The sequence below is a fragment of the Calidris pugnax genome, unplaced genomic scaffold (assembly GCF_001431845.1).
Source record: "Calidris pugnax isolate Ruff unplaced genomic scaffold, ASM143184v1 scaffold219, whole genome shotgun sequence".
NCBI lineage: Eukaryota > Metazoa > Chordata > Aves > Charadriiformes > Scolopacidae > Calidris > Calidris pugnax.
The window spans coordinates 8,080,841-8,097,899 of NW_015094507.1; the positions used below are offsets into that span (position 1 = coordinate 8,080,841).

Genomic DNA, 17,059 nt, shown 5'->3' on the forward strand with positions numbered 1-17,059 from the left:
AGGTAGTATTTTTTTTGAGCACACTTTTTACTTTCCTTCTTAGTTTTTTTCTGGACTTTTGATAGAGTTTTTGATGATTGAAGGTCCTGCAGAAAAGCCAAGCAGTTGTGTTTTCATTGCATTTGTCATTGTGGTACATACGGTAAGGCAAGGATTTTATTTACAGCTTGTATTTCTTATATTTATTGGGAAAAATAAAAATTTAGCTGCTGCTTAGATTATTTCAAATTAGTTGCTAAAAATTTAATGGTATAAAATTAATCTGTGCTCTCTCATTGAAGTCAACAATTTACTACAGAGGAATATTATTTTAATTAATTTCATTTTGTTAGTTTTTACTGACAAAAAGATGGATGATTATCTAAATTTGTTGCATGAATATTCCCACCAAGCTTTATATTAATGTTTCCAATTTCTGTGAATGTTTGTGAAACTTTCCTGGAGATGATGCCTTTGTACGTTCACCCCTCAATGTCTCTAAGAGACAGTTTAGGCAGGAATTGTGTTATAAAGACAAGGAAGACTTTTCATTTTGTTTTTATTAATCTCCTGGCAATGATCAGTGGAATTCTTTCCACATCTGATACAATACATGAAGTAATACTTGCGTAGGCATTAACCTTTCTCTTTCAAGAATAGGCTGTAGATATGCCCAAGCAGGACCATTCTGGACTTGGTTTCCACCTATGCTTACCTTCTCCAGGCTGTGATCTGTACAATATATTTTTTCTGGTGTTTCCCTACATCCTCTTCCCATATACTGTTGAGCTCCTTAGGTATCCTGGGCCACATAGCAACCTTCCTCTATGCTGAATCCCATGCTAAATTCCACATCCACTCCTTTTCAGGCATGTCTCCAGATTACGTGGATTCCTGACTGGTGTTTCATCAACATACTAGTTACAGTCTCCTGGACAGTCTTCTCATCTGCAAGTTAATAAAATAACCTGAATCGGTATCAGAAGAACCAAAGTCCATGTGATAATCAAGGTATCTGAACTTCCTTGACTACACAATTTGTCCTTCCATCAGAGAGGCATGTTGTTGCCTGGTTTTAATTATCTTAAATTTAATTATAATATATTTTAGTTATGTAGAACTGGGACAATAGTAAAGGACAGAAGTTCAGCTGGAGAGACAGAATTTTCTGAGGAACATGGGCAATGAAGAACACTTTTAGAATGGGAAAAACCCTAATATTAATCTTAATTCTAGAATGGAATTGGTATTTGTTTCCTGTCATCTAAGGAATGAATTGTGCTTAAATTTGATATCAGGGGCAAGGATTTAACTAGATTTAAGATAGAGCTTGATTAGTTCAGGTTGTGAATAGGATTATACAGTGTTGTCCTCTGCATTGCATAGGATTAGATTTGTGGTTTAAGGATGCCATATCCTACCCAAATTGCAATTTAGCCGCTCAAAATACAGATTTGACTATCTGAAATACATACTTCTTTTCCAAGATTGCTTTAACACTATGTGTATAAATACATTAGACTCCTCCCTGCCTAGCCGAGACATATAACTTGAGTCACCCACACATGCTTAGAGGTGCTTAATTTTCTAGATATCTGGACAGCCTCCTAAATTCTCTATCATTCCCAGGAGAAGCTTGAAAGGTGAGCTGAGGATTAGACCTATGACTGATCTCATGTGAGAGTGGTCATTACTATCCCTGATTGATAGAGCATTCAGTTGGTTATGCCATATTACAGCACTGAGAAATATGGCTGCAGCACTCAAGCTAGGTTATTTAAAACTGTGTCTTCTACCTTCTAGGGAAAAAAGGGCTAAGCAATAGAGGAAAAATGCCTTTCAAGTAACCAGGATGTTAAATTGGAAGGATGCATATCTATTTTTCTAATTAGTAGTTCTGGAGATGGTTTTAACTAATCACAATATATATTTTTTTAAAACGCTAATTTTTTTCTGAGATTAAGATGTGGAAATTGAGTTCTGCCACTTGCAGCTAATATCTCAATTTCTGGGTAAGATTTGGCTTCCTTATTTGCTTGCTCAGTTTCAAGTGCTTTCACACACAAGGTTCTGTGGCTTAATGCTTTTGATTACTGCAGTGAGGGAGGCATGAATTCATTCCTCCTCTTAATCTGGCTTCCGTCCTTTAATCAGTGTTTCCATTTCTTGAGTGAATGCTCCAAACAGCAGGCTGTTGTCAGGAGGCAAGAACCATCCTTCCTTTGGTGCCTATACTTCACAGAGAGTAGCTAGAGTTAATCTAAACTACATGGAGGCTTTTTAGATTTACAGTTGTTTCCATACATCCTTGGTAGAAAAAAAAAATAAAAACAATGTAAATGGACTGGACTGCTCTTTATAGGCACCTGTGATTTCTGTACATTCTGTGGAAATGCAGATGTTTATCTATGTACGGTGATTTCCCACTGCTGTCCTCAGAGACTGCTGAAGTGACTATGTTGCTGTCTTCCCAGCCATGCTCATTTCCTCACTTTTTCTATACTTGAAACCAACATTTTGATGATGGCACCGATATTTGATAATTTGACTTTTATATGGTTTTATTCCAATACTGTGTCCTAGATTCTCTGAATATCTACAGTTAAAATAACTTAAATGGAGAAGGAATTACTGAAAGAAGTTATTGGGTTCCTTGGTCACCTACCTCTGAGGCAAATCGGTTTCTTTATTACTTGATAATTATATGTACTAGTTCAAAGTCTGACAATTCCAAGCTATCCTTTCAGAGCTCTCTGTAGAGACAGCTAGAGATAATCTCATTTCTCCATCCCTGTTCAATCACTATCTACCCTTTGCTAAATACTTGTAAGAGAGAAGGAGCCAACTTTATTAACTCCCTTACTAGGGTCAGCCCTTCCCCATGGCTGGCCAGGCTAATCTTTTTTGCTGTATTGTACAGAATCAACATACCTTCTTTTCCTTTTCATATGTAGTCCCTTCACGCCCTCAAAGGAGCCAGCAGAGATCTATGTTTACTCTGTGTTTCCCTTATCACAGAATGTATTATGATTGTCACATGTAATGGTCCTGAGGGTCCCGGAAGACGAAGCACACCTTATTTTCCTTGATAAATATGTACACGTAGGGTTTTTTGGTCACAGTGATTTAATGATGTTGCTATAAGCCTTGTAGATGTACCTTTGTGGTCTCTTTATTGAGAAGTCTGATGTAAGGGGAATGCACAACTGAAAACAGTCTTCTAACCCCATGAACATACATTCCTTGACAAAGCTTCCAAATATTAATAGTTTGTCTCTGCTTGTAACTGAGGTGGCATCTCCACTACAGTTTAGTGACTGTAGTTTTCATTCCCATGGGTTTTATACTATGTTCTTATTTCATGTTTGTTCCTCCAGTTATTTAAGCTAGTAGCTTTAAATAATTGTTATTTGAAGCATAGCACAAAAGCAAGTTATTTTAAAAATCAAGTTTCCAAACCTGGGGTCAAGAAAAGGAGATAAATTGTCTGTTTGTCTATGATTTCTGCTTCATCCCAATAATTTCAAAACTGCTGTCTGATTCAAGCCAAATTTCATAGCTGAACAAATATTTGAAAGATCATTAAACTCCTGCATATATGAAAATGTATGTCTTTGCAAATGTTATGGGCAATGGAAAGGTGACAGTGTTACTTTACACGTAAATAGATACAGGAAACCAGAGAGGAAGGGCATCTTGCAGATATCCCAATTATGGGAACAGCTTTACTTAAAGCTCACAATCAACCATGACACAAAAGCCTTGAGAAAACTAGCTTTAATTAGTTCCAGTGTTCACAAAAAAAACAGTTTTCTCTGCAATATTTATTCCTTTCCTGGCAAGAATATTTGTCAAACCCAGACATGTACAGTGAAAATAAATTGTGGCTAGAATTAATTCTAGTATTTAAATTTAGGGAAAAAATACTTATGTAAGTATGAGATCTTAAATGCTGCTTATGAAATTATGAGGTAATCTAATTTTATCTGGAATGTAAGTTTTTCCTAATGATATCTTTTAAGGTGCTTAAATTATGGTTTGCAGAAATTATGAAACAATAGAAATAATTTATTAAAAATTAACAAGTTTTAAAACTTTTGTGCAGGTAATCCCTACTAGCTATATAAATTTGCTAAATGAGTACTGATTCTTTTATAGGCCAAAGGATGCAGCCTTATTTATCTTTCATCCGAGTGTTATAACAGAAAGGCAAATAGTGTCACATTTCTAGTTAATGAATATTGGCATGAGCAGTTTCTTTGATTTTCTGTAAAAGAAGTATGGAAAAAGAAGTTTGGAAGACGTATAAATCAGGCTAATAGACTTCTAAATGTGGTCCTGCAAAGAATCTCATTTAACTTTAGAATAGCTACTTAAAGGACCAAGAATTTGAGAGTCTGGACCCCAGACCTCAACCTTCAAAGGATATGCGAACTAGGAACTTTTAGGAAAAAAAAAAAACCCACGCTGAACTTGCAAAATTGAATGTATACAGGTGCGAGTTTGCAGTAGGTGACAGCAATAAATAATGGTATAACTGAAAGAATTCATAGAAACTCAGAATGGTTTGGGTTGGAAGGGTCCTTAAAGATTACCTAGTCCTAACCCCCCTGCCATGGACAGGGACACCTTCCACAAGACCACGTTGCTTAAAGCCCTGTCCAACCTGGCCTTGAACATTTCCGATGAAAGGGCATCCACAGCTTCTCTCTGTAACATGTTCTAGTGTCTCACCACCCTCACAGTACTGTCTTTCATAGAATCATAGAATATTTTGGGTTGGAAGGGATCTATAAAGGTCATCTACTCCAACCTTCCTGCAATGAGCAGGGAAATCTTCAACTAGATCAGGTTGCTCAGAGCCCCGTCTAACCTGACCTTGAATGTTTCCAGGGATGGGGCATCTACCGCCTCTCTGGGCAGCCTGTTCCATTTGTCCCTTGTCCTGTCACTACAGGCTCTGGTAAAAAATACTTCTCTGTCCTTCTTATAAGCCCTTTTACATATTGAAAGGTCGCAATAAGGTCTCTCTGGAGCCTTCTCTTATCCGGGCTGAACAACTCCAACGCTCTCAGCTTGTCTCCATAGGAGTGGTGCTCCAGCCCTCTGTTCATCTTTGTGACTCTCCTGTGGACTTGCTCCAGCAGGGCCATGTCCTTCTTATTGTCCTGGTTTGAGGTAGCCTAAACCATGATGCTTATGTTGGGGGTTTCAGAGCTGCACACAGTACTCCAGGTGGGGTCTCACCAGAGTGGAGTAGAGGGGGAGAATCACTTCCCGTGACCTGCTGGCCACTCTTCTTTTGATGCAGCCCAGGATGTGGTTGGTTTTCTGAGCTGAGAGCACACGTCGCTGGGTGAACACCATCCTGACATTTAGACTTGTTTAAGTATGGTCATGTAACAAAAATGCATCCAGTGCTGTTTTCACTTTCGGGTACCACATTGCTAGAATAATGCTGATAAATTAGATGGTACCTGAGTGGGAGTAATAAACCTTACTGAAATTAGTGACGCTTTTTTTTTCTTCCTAAATAAGAACAAAAGTGTATAACTTGATAGAATTGCTAGCAAAGAAGGTGTACGACATCTGTAAATACCTGAAGGTTGCAAACAACAAGAATTAAGAACTAATATGTGTAATCTGAAAGTATTAGGGGAACAAAACCAAGAGGGCAGGAGGGACAATTGGTACGTTTTTCTGTGTATGAGATGCAGTTGGTTGTAGAAGAGTATACATGTGAAATTACCGGAAACTCCCTACCTAAAATGATGAAAATTGAACGGGTAAAATACTGGAAAAATTCTTGTCCCAAACAACACTGCACTGGATAGGAAACAGTCATATCTGAGTCCTCCAATCTTTACTTAACCAATCTTTTATTTACTTCAGTGGGGTTTTTTGACATTATAGTGAATGAATGATGAAATGATCAGTTTCTAGCCTTCAACAATATAAATCATCAGTGTTTCTGGATTGTTGAATATTTAATAACATTTCTGTTCAAAAGTAAACAACTTCTCTGTGAATGTTAATACCTTTTTCCCTGCAGCATGTCTGTTCAAACATGTTAAGTAACATAAATGGCAGTAGATAGGACAAAATGTTGTTTATGCACGTTCACATTTTTTGCAACAAATCCTCTTCTGAGGAATTTTATTGTTCGCAAGGGGGAAAAATTCATCTACAAAGAAGCTCAGCTAGTAATAATAAGGTGATTATTACACATCTGTACATCCCACTTGATAGCTGGTATATCTTAATTCTTCTTTTAAGACCGTGAAAAAGAAAATCAAAACCAATAATCTGTCCTTCATGGATTTGGTATCAGAGCATAAAATGCATGTAGGCATTTGGGATCACAGCATAAAGTGCAGTGAAATTTTCATTTTTAAAATACATGGCTTATCTCTGACTCTTGCAGTGCTAACATCACTTCTTCAAATGTCTAGTAATGCTTTGAGGCACGAAAAACTTCTGGTAGTCATTGTTGACACCTGTTATTTAGTTTAGTAAGTGAGTACTAGTTAGCATAGCGTGTATCACTGGTGGATTAATATACAGGAGCTGCATAAGTAGCTTCTGTGTTGCATGAGGTTTCTTAGTCACAGTCTTCTCTACACTGGTCTTACTACTGTAGATTCCTGACATTATTTATTATTTCATTAGCATCCAATTTCCTTCTTGGATTTAGCAGTAAGGTCAACAACGATGAAAGGCTGAGGCTGTTGTATTCCCCTTCCTTCCTTTCCTTACCCATGCACAGCCGCTCATTTCTTTCATTTTTGGCAGGTCATAATTTAATATTTACCAGTTGCAGCTTGGTACCAAAGGAATAATTATTTCTTAATCACTGTGCCTTCAGGGGGTTCTCCACTCGTGTCTGGGGAAGAAGGGCAGGCTTTGGCCACCGGTGGTGAGCGCTTGTGTGTTTCCTTTGTGAGGCCAGCTCTGTTGTTAAGGCAGGGCACTGTGCCTTGCATTCTAATTGCCCCGTGCGAGGGCCAGCCTGTTTGGAAGCAGCCAGGCTCAGGAGTGTTGGCTGTGATTTATAGCGCTGCAGCCCCAGGGCTCCCTCGGCGCGGGGAGTTCTGCAAGTTGGCAAGTGCTGGTGGGCAACTGGCAGTCCAGTCCAACACCTTGTCTTCCCAGTACCCAAACACGTTACTTTTCTTAGCAGCTGGGAAGTTCAGGTACCTTTTCTTTTAAATATTTCTTATTTACTGCCACGAAATACCAACCATTCCACAGCAGGTTCTTGTATCCATGCAGTATGTCGGCATTCATACTACATGCATTTGGTGAATTTTACAAAATTAAGTTATAAAATTGACATGCGTTTCATAGGTCTTACACTGAACCAGTAAAGGACTATGTAACAAAGGCAACTGTTAATATATAGAATATACATTTTCAAGAGAAATCATAGAGAATTTTCAAAGGTAGTATGTTATGGTGCATATGCTAAAACCCCAGAAACCCTACCCTTAGTTCTGATGCTAAGGTTTTGATTTTAAATTAACACTGGATTAGTTATCTGTCTCTGTCAAGACTACAATAAAGAGCTTTTGTTGCAATCCTTCATAGGGCTTTTGTGTTATACGCCATACGTAGAAGCTGTTAACAGGAAGGCTAGATTAATGCTGAGAGAAAAAATGTCATCAGATAAAACATAGGTCTCAAAAAGCAATTTCAAATCACATAGTATGTTAATACATTTTCAGCCTTTGGGGAACAGAGGAAAACCTGTAATCAAAAATTAATTTTTGCATTCTTGGCTGTGCCTAAATTAGAACCCAGGATACTTCCAAAATTGTTTTTAATCAAATGACCTGACAGGAGCTCACTAGGAGAAAAATAATGAGTACAGGGTAATCTGAATAATATTTAGTGACGGTAATAAGAAATTTTGCAGCTCTTTTTTCAAATCTTACATGTAATAATTTAAATGGTTTCTATATAGAGGTAGGAGTTTGTGTGTGTGCATGTATATAAAATTAACTTATTCAGAAAGCTTAATAGAAATACAAGGGCAAGGAGTTGCTGGTTTGTTTTTTTTTTCTTCATTAATATCGTAACAATAAAGAGCAATGTGGTTCCGCATGACTTAAATACTTCTCCATTAATATATGGATACATATGATGAATTTCATTAATTTTTTTTTTTTTTGTAGTAAGGTATCATTAGAGCTTGTGTCTGTTCGGGGACAGTGATTCTCATCTTTTCTGTGCACTCTTCACAAAATTGGTTTTGTAAGTCTTCACTCTAGTTTAATACTGTAGTTTCAATATTGGGAGGAGAAGAATTGGTGATTAGTATTTTGTGCCTTTAAGATTTGTATTTGGATTTGAAGAATGCAATTATATTTTGTTCAGTTTCTGATTGTTTACTGTTTTGTAAACTTAAAATACTTCTTTGTATTTTTGTAAATTTAAAACAGTTCATGAAGGGATGGATCATCATATGTGTAACAAAAGTTTTAGTTTAAAGATACTGAGAAGTAAAATTGAAAGAAAAAAAAACCCCAAATACCAATTAATTCTAACCTAACATCTGGAAATCTTTACAGTTGTTTTGTTTTTTAATTATACTTGGGGATTTTTTTGAATCAGAAATTTTATTCTTCATGTGTTCCATGTACTTTGTTATATATATTTTGGAAGTAAGCTGTTACACTAAGAAAAGTTTACTATCTCTTTTTAGTTTCCATTTTTGCTTTAAATACTTCAGGTGAAGGAAGTTTGTATATCTAAATGTTTCTTGCAGTAGACATGCTAAACATGTCTACATCTAACTTTCTTCACTGCATTTTGTCTATGAGCCAGAAATACAACTGGCGTAGTGCCTTGTTGCCCCCAGCACTCCTACTGTTCAGGATAGGTAGTGTTGAACCTGATTTTTTAATTATTTTTTTTTCCCCAAGAGCAATTTGATTTAAATAGTTTATTTATGAAGACGAACAGAAATGTTTTTACAGTTATTAGCAAAACACATCAAAGCTGCACTTATGGTGGCTGGATTTCTTTTTTGTGTGTGTGTGTGTTTGTTAAATTTGATATAAACAACTTACATTTAAAAGGTACCATACTAAGATAGAACCTGTTGGTAGTGGGGAAAAATGAAGGAAGCAATGTGGTTAAAAGAATTGATGCTTAACTTTGACTAATCAGTAGGTACTCAATAGAAAGTGTTTGCCGCATGCTGTGATGCGGTATTTTGTTACACATAGCTCCTTTGCTCAACCCACATTGCAGTGTCTCACTTGCTGAAAATAGGCTGTTGCCTCCTCTAAAACTTGAGGTAACGCCTGTAGTTATGAATTGGTATGTCAGCTTTCTGAATATTGTTGCTGTTTCTATTAATGAAGTTGTACTTACTACATTGATACTAGGGGGTCATATTTTGGAGCATTATCCATATGGAGAATTCTGCTGCTACTGCCATTACCAGAATCATCTCAGTGACAGTAACTATTGAAGATTTTTTTGAAAAGCTAATTTATCACAGAAAAAGCTCTTAAAAGCCAGCATACAAAGAATTAATCGCTCCATTTTTTTCCCAACCCCAACTTGCCAAAATTGCCTTCATTTTTACATCACAGGCAATATAGGGCTGAAAATACATTTATTTTTTTTCCCAGTGTAAAAAAAAAAAAATTGCTTCTTTTTTGTTTGTTCAGCTAAATAAAGGTGAAACTAAAAAAATTTGGCAGGGAAGTAGATGTAGCTGTGGTTTGTGTCTATAATCAAACCCATCATTTTCAAATGTTTTTTCCATGCGCTTTAAAGACGAGCGTGCCTGTCTGTGTGCAGGTGTGCATACATGCATAGGGGAGAGATTATAGTCATACGATACACATCTGGGAGAAAATTGGCTGAATGGTAGTAGCCAAAAAGTAATTTTTAGCACTGTCTGTAATTATACCTTAGAGACTGAGTAGAACTCAAGTCCTACCCGTTTTTGTGACTGTGTTGCCTGTTTGCCTGTTTTCTGCTTATCTGACATATGTACTGAGATGCATTTTTAAGTACATCTTATAATTATAGGAGTTAGATTGTTTTTTTACAATCTCTTCACTATTATCTTGCTAATCAAATGCTTTACTGTACAGTGTTACTGAGATAGAGACTTCAGTGGCCCATTGACATATTAATTCATCCCTGCACAATCTGATCTTCAGCAACAGAACATTCAGAGAATGTTTTAGAGACACTTAGTGGTATTACTTCAGGAACAGTATTTTTTTATATTTGTGACTAAAAATAAAAAAAGAAATATTTTATTAATGACTCTGTGGTTTAATAAAAAAATAAATGTATCAACTTCCTTTATGTATGCTATATAGGCATTGCTCCTTAAATTGTCTGTTCAAAAAAGTTGTTACACTTTTAGTCAAGCTAATACGGGAGGTCATAAGCTGTAAACTATTCATTTCACACTCATTCTTAAACAGCACTGATGTCAACATCACTTTCTAGTAATATACTTTGCATTTATTTTCTATGACACTGCTTTTTAGTTACAGTAGGGTCATCTTTTCCTAGTCACTTGCAGTTATAAAAGTTTGTGAGAGGTGGTTTCAGAAGACTGAGATTTGAGGGGAGTGTTCCGAAGATAAGATCTTAGTTCTGTGACATGGTTCATAACAGAAAGGATTGCAAAACAGTAATTTTAACACATTTCTATTGAATTGTCAATTTAAGATGTCAGTTGTCAACTTGTCAGTTCCAAGATGTATCCTCTAAGTATGTTAATTGCCTTTAGACTTTTAAAATCGTTATGTTGACTCAGCAGTAGGTGGTAGTGGCCTAGTTTCTTGAAGGACACCATACTGTTAGTGTCTGTTCTTTCTCAAGCTTTTACCTGGACCTTGATCTTGCAGTGAGAGCTGCAGAGAAAAAAAGCTGTGTGAAGTCTCTGCACGTTTGCCTTTTCATGGTAGAGGTGTGTATTAGAAGATCTTCATCTTCAGATTTTCTGCAACTAGTATAACATGATGCCTCTTAGTATAATTAAAAGAAAATTTTACAAGAGAATTAGCTTGTTCTATTAATTGATACAATGCTGATTTTTATCAGATTCATTAACACATTTGAGGATTTTTATTAGCTATTTTCATTCTGTCCCAAAGTCTGTGTAGTGCAGATGCAGTTAGTACATGATTATGTAAGCAAATATAAAAACTATTGTATATTCTATTTCTGTTTCTGAGGGTGATGGGGGACGTGTTAAATTGATTGTTGCATTTCAAACTGTGGTCTGTTCTGCCAGCAGCTAGAACATGATCAATTAAACGAGGCACATAAAAGGCGTTGCTGTTGCACATTGTTAAAGGAAAATTACAAGAAGTGTGGTAATATTAAGGCACAAAGATATGCTATAGAAGTGGTTGGAAATAAATTTAACTGAGCAAGGACATTTAGTGCTGCGTTATTGGTATATTATATAAAAATTATAGATGGATGTCTTTTATTAATGCTAAGAAAATAACGTCAGGTTTAGTAAGGATGAAACGTAGCCTAATGAGGAGTAAACTTCCATTAAAAATACACTTGATCGTGAAATTTCATTAGCCTTCTGAAAGGAAAACGGAAGTATAGTTTAATTCCCAATTAAACTGCTGGGCAGGTTAGTTAGCTCATTTCCCCCACCTCAATGTTGTTCTTTCATTCCTGCTTGTCTTACTGTGCTTGCTAGAAAACCTGAATTATGCTGTGACAACTGACATTTCAAATTTTTCACACGCTTCCAGTAATTTTTCTCCACCCATCGTGCACTTCTCAGATGTTTCCCCAGGAGCGTGTGGAAGGGGAGGTGATCGCCAATCGCTGCTGGGGGCCCGTCTGTAGGCCCCAGCGGCGGGGTGACAGCATCCCGGTGGGAGCCGTGCTGCTCCTCTGGGTTCTGCCGTGTGGGCACGGAGACGGGCATCCCCACAGCAGGTTTCTGAGCTGCTGCCAGTGGCATTTGAGGAGTAGGAGGCAGAGAGAGGAGAGCATCACCCGTTAAGGCCCCGAAGAGCTGAAGAAGGCTGTGCGGCACGCTAAACAACTTGCCTGTTGAAAACAAGTGCAGTCAAAGCTCATTAAGGCTAGTCTCCTAAAAAGGATAATAATTAACTTTCATTAGTGCTGTTGTTTTGCTCTTCTTTAAATAATAGGGATTAATTGAAAAAGTGACTGGAGTGCTTCACCTAATTCCTAAAGCATCATGTATCAAAGCATGAGAGATTGATACAAACATGAGATACTCAGTGTGTACACACATTTATATTCTGCGCTCATTCTCACAACATACGTGTGGGGGATAAGGTGGTGCAGCTGAAGTAGCAGAGGGGGTTGTAAAGAAGATTGGAGTTGGCTTCTGGAGAGGATTCAGAGTGCTTCAAAGGGTGCATAGGAAGTGAGAGAGAAGAGTTTTCAATAGTGGCTCTGCAAAAGAGATCAGCATCTCTTAGAGAAGAGGAGTTTCGGTTTTAAGATCACTATAGAGTAAAGCACTTTCAGTTAGAGTGTAAACTAGTGCCGCTTCTTAAGAATTGCCTCAAAGGTTTGTGTGGGACAGTGGGGAAGAGGAGAGACTTGTGTTTGGGGGTTGCCTTCCCTTCCCCTGAGTTTTGGGCTGGGGAGCGGTGGGGCCGAAGGGAGGGAGAGCACTGAGGCTGTGCACAGGAGAACGGGGAGCCTCTGAGGAGGTGTCACGTAACCTTGCCTTCTGCCTAGGGATCCTCTTCTGCTCTGCCAAGCTGCTTCTCTCTTCTGACTGCTCGGGGTTATGAAGAGTTTCCAGGGCTTATTTGGGAATAACATGGTAACAGGGTTTTATGATGTAGGAATGAATTTTTCTGTTGCTGCCCGGGTGGCTTGGGTAATGTATGGTTTGGGAGCAGAGGGTGGAGGGTATGTGTATATTTTTTTGCTTTTATGCTAAGCAATATACTAGATGGTAACAATGCCTTTTTTTGTTTTCTTCCTCTTTCACAGCTCTAAAGCTGCGTAATAAATATAGTTATTTCAAAAATTTTCAGCTTTCTTCATAAGAACTGCATTAGGACAGATGTCTTTTATAGGAGTGAAGAAATTGTTTGGGTACAGTAAAGTTCAGTTTGCTGTTCCACATCCGTTTCATGAGTGAGGGCTCCCCGTGCTGGGATCACTAAATACGATTGGGGAGGAATCATCAAGATCTTCTAGTAGTTGCAACAAACTGCAAAGAATATGTGGTCTGTGGTGGACAAATTACTGGCAGGTATTTTTGTTGTATACTGTGTCCTGTGGCAATGAGTTTGACACTCTATTAAATACTGCGTGAAATACCTTTTCCTCTTTTTTTTTTTTTTTTTTTTAAGCATGTTTGAGTGATATTTTCCTTTGTTGCCTCCTTATTCTTGTTTCCGTGGGAAATGGGTAAATACTCTCTGTTTGGGCTTTGCATAGTTTTTAAACATGATGCATAATTTGGAAGGTGTCAGTTATATCTTCTGTTGTTTGTTTCCTTTCCAAGTTTATTCTTGTTTTAAAACTCTACCTTTTACCATACTTACTGTTCCCTCTATCTTCTCTTGTAGGACAACTACAGCTGTGTTATTCAGATATTAGAAAATTATATTTGTGGGTTTTGGTGGGAAAAAAGGTCCAAAAGTAGATTTTCTGAAAATGCTAGAGGTTAATACAAGAAAATTTCTAGTTTCTTAAATGGACTTTTATTCAGGTTCAGAGTTGTACATTTTGAGGTCCAGGGAGTTCAGGCTTAGTCTCTGCTTGTGCAGCATCTTTTTTATGTCTGTTGGAGAAAGTGTTTGTGTCGATACTGTGTCTTTTCAGCTGTTTTGTTAACTGTTCTATTGTAAAGACAAATCGGACTGGTAAAAGGCAGTACACACTCAAATGCTGTTACTTGAAATCTAGCTGGCAGTTGGCTGTAATTTCTTGTAAGACTATTTTTTTAATTGCTATTGCACACAGTTTTCTAAAGAATCTGTCACTTGAGCATCTGAAGCTTTACAATCTATATGTGCTATTAACTGTGCAAGTTTTTTCATGAATGATATAAAATCAAGGAGGGAGAGTAGTATCATCACTTACATCTTGACTATATAAGAAAAAAGAACAAGTGCACTAGCCATCAACTAGTTTTATGCCTGTTATTTACAGATATTTTTTTTAACCTTTATAACCCAGATCTATATGAGATAAATAGAAAGAAATAAGGACTATTTTATTTTATATGTAGACTTTTACTTTTTCTGATAAAATATTTATGTACTTGTTTGGATCTCTTTTTAAAAGACTTGCCTACTGTGCTGTTTATACAACAGTATCATTAAAGCAGTAATCAAGAAAGGGCTTAACTCTGGGATTAATATTTAATTGCTTCTGTAGAACATTGCTCACATATCATTTGCTGTGTTTCTTTTACAGTGACAGAATGGTTTCTTTATTTTCTGTTGGGGAACCGCGATAATGAACCTGTAGTTAAGGGTCTTGTCACTGGGGGTAGAGGGGTTGCATGCTCCCAAGACAGCAGAAGCTGTGCTGGTGGGGCCCATTTGATCTCCTCTGCTTCATGCTACACCTGTGTCTTGTATCAGCAAGTCTCACTTTAACTGTAAACACTTTCTCATTGCTTCTGAGACAGCGTTCAGATTTGCACTTTTTATTTCATTTAGCTTGTATGTCGTAGCAAGATTTGTAGCTAGGTATTTAGGGACTAGAAGGATTTGGGATATTCCTAGAAAATAAAAATAAAAATCTGTTATTATAATTTACCCCTGCTCCATTATATTTCCATAATTTTTACTGTTGATATTGAGAAACTGAATCGCAAATTTTAAGAACCATATAACCTTTCCATTAAGCCAGTGACTAGAAAAATTATTTTCATTGGTTTTCATCCATCAAAAGCATAAGGTATTTCTGATTATTCTCTCAAGAAAATAAGGGCAGTAGACATGGTGTTAAAATGCAATGAGTGACGTCTAATGAGATCCTGGAAACACAGAGGTGTTTCTCAGGTAGACTTAAGGATCGTGCCTGGGTCCCTCAGCCACGAGTGCTGGCTTCAGTGAAAGAATATACTCCCAGGAAAAGTGGCAAGGAGAAATCTAAGCAGTCTGCGAGAGGAAGGTACTCTATTACAGGCTCTTTGACTCATTTGATTCTCCTCATGCCATTCTAGGTCAGCAAAATTTCAGCTCTAGCACCATGGTCTTATCTATTCTTATCCAAAAAATCTCTCCATTTCAACCCGTTAAACATAACAGTGGGTAAATATATACTGTATGGAAAAATCTGTGGAACAACACGAAACCCTAACTGCATCATAGGAACACTTTGGGATAAAGCTTCTAAGCAGAGGACAGATGGAGCTGTGGCCAGCTGTCTGGTTGAGGGACTAGGACTGCAGGTTAAGTTGTGGAAAACTTGTCTGCCTTGCTTGGAGAAAGTCTGAGTTACTGCAATAACAAGTACATTCTCTGCCTATCAAATGAGAGTTTTGCATTGGTCATTTGGAGTTTTACATGATGAATGATGGAAAAAGTGCAGAATTTTAGGGAATCCATTTTTCATGTAGAAAAGTTTTAGTAGACAGATCCTAATAAACAGCACTAATAAGATGAGAGACATAACTTGCCCCCTGGGAAACTCCTTCCAATCAGTGCTGTGGGTGCAGAAAATTACAAGCCTGGGATTCACAGCCTGAGATGATTCTTACACTGTCTGCAGAACTAGTAAAGACTCTTGATTAATTAACATATTTAGATTTGGAAAGGTGTGGAGGGATAGGATTTCTGAGTCATGGAGGACTTTGCCCTACAAGTTTACTGACGACACTTGTATTTGGAAGATATTATTATTTGTAATTCTTAGCTGAATTTATTGACAGTAGCAGCGCAGGTGGAAGGGAAACATCTCTTTTCTTACCTTGACTAGGTATGATTCATAAGTGATGTTTAGACTGGAAGGGTGACTCCTGCTAGTAACATGATGTTGCATAACGAATGGATCATATCTGCCTTTCAGGTGGAATAGGCAACTAGTTTGACTTTGACCTCATAATAAAGGGCATTTGTTGTTGGACTTTGCCTGGCCTGAATAAGGAAATAATCCTTCAAGAAGAAAATCATTCTTCAGTGTCTTTGTACCGCAAAGATTTTCCTGTCTTTTTTTCAGGAGGAAAAAGAAAAAGGCATGAACTGTAAAAAATTATTTGTCACTTCACTGGCATCTGAGTCAGGTAAAGGTTTAAAGAGAGAGAATGAAATAGTCTTTCGTTGGGCAAAGAAGAAAAGATTTATGTACTCAGAGCAATGAATTCCATCAGTACTGTGGAGGTATTTTTACCTTGTTAGGATTAGTCAATTTAACTTTAGACATAATCTGAATTTAAAAATATGATCAAACTTATAACAGTATTTTGTCTTCTTTCTTTACAGGTTTGCTGGTCCTCTGATACATTTCAGAATGCCGCTGGTAAAAAGGAACATAGACCCCAGGCACCTGTGCCACACAGCTCTGCCTCGGGGTATCAAGAATGAATTGGAATGTGTCACTAATATCTCCTTGGCAAATATAATCAGACAACTGAGTAGCCTAAGTAAGTACCTTGTCCTAATACCTGTATTTAGAACTAATATATTTTACAGTCACAGTTTTTGTGGTTGAAATAGGAACACCATTTCAACTTCTCAGTAGAAAATTGTGGCTGAGCCTTGAATGTACTGCTTTTATAGCTAGTGACTAGCATGGACTTCTGAAAGAAGTGAAAGAAAACTAGGAATCTTTCCGGCAGCACATCTTAAAACTGTTGAGCTGTATATTTCTGTTACCAGTGGAACATGACAGAAAAAAAAATTATCTGGTAGTTAACAGTCAGTAATTGCTAACCTGAGAGCAATTCTCTTAAACCCTTCATCGTGTTGTGGTCATTCAGGAAAAAACGTAGTAGCCTTTTAAGAAAATAAACCTGGAAGTGTAATTATTCCATAGTATTTCAAACAGCTAAAGATTTTTCCTCCTCCTTCTCCCTTCTGTCAACAATTTTTTTTTCTTGGTGCATTTGAGAGGAGTGAATACTTCT

At 37.3% G+C, this 17,059-nt stretch overlaps 1 protein-coding gene across 4 annotated transcripts in view; it reads left to right on the forward strand.

Annotated features, from left to right (window-relative positions):
• The first annotated feature begins 321 nt into the window (after window positions 1-321).
• Window positions 322-17,059, forward strand: part of WASF1 (WAS protein family member 1) — a 43,680-nt gene continuing 26,942 nt past the window's right edge. The window contains exons 1-4 of one of the 4 annotated variants that reach the window (XM_014964725.1): window positions 324-990; window positions 12,964-13,228; window positions 16,153-16,216; window positions 16,416-16,576. In XM_014964725.1, the coding sequence (XP_014820211.1) occupies window positions 16,444-16,576 (133 nt within the window). In that variant the 5' untranslated portion in view covers window positions 324-990; window positions 12,964-13,228; window positions 16,153-16,216; window positions 16,416-16,443. Of the gene's footprint in view, window positions 991-12,963; window positions 13,229-16,152; window positions 16,217-16,415; window positions 16,577-17,059 lie in introns of all 4 variants that reach the window. The other 3 variants (XM_014964724.1, XM_014964726.1, XM_014964722.1) reach the window with 3 other exon arrangements.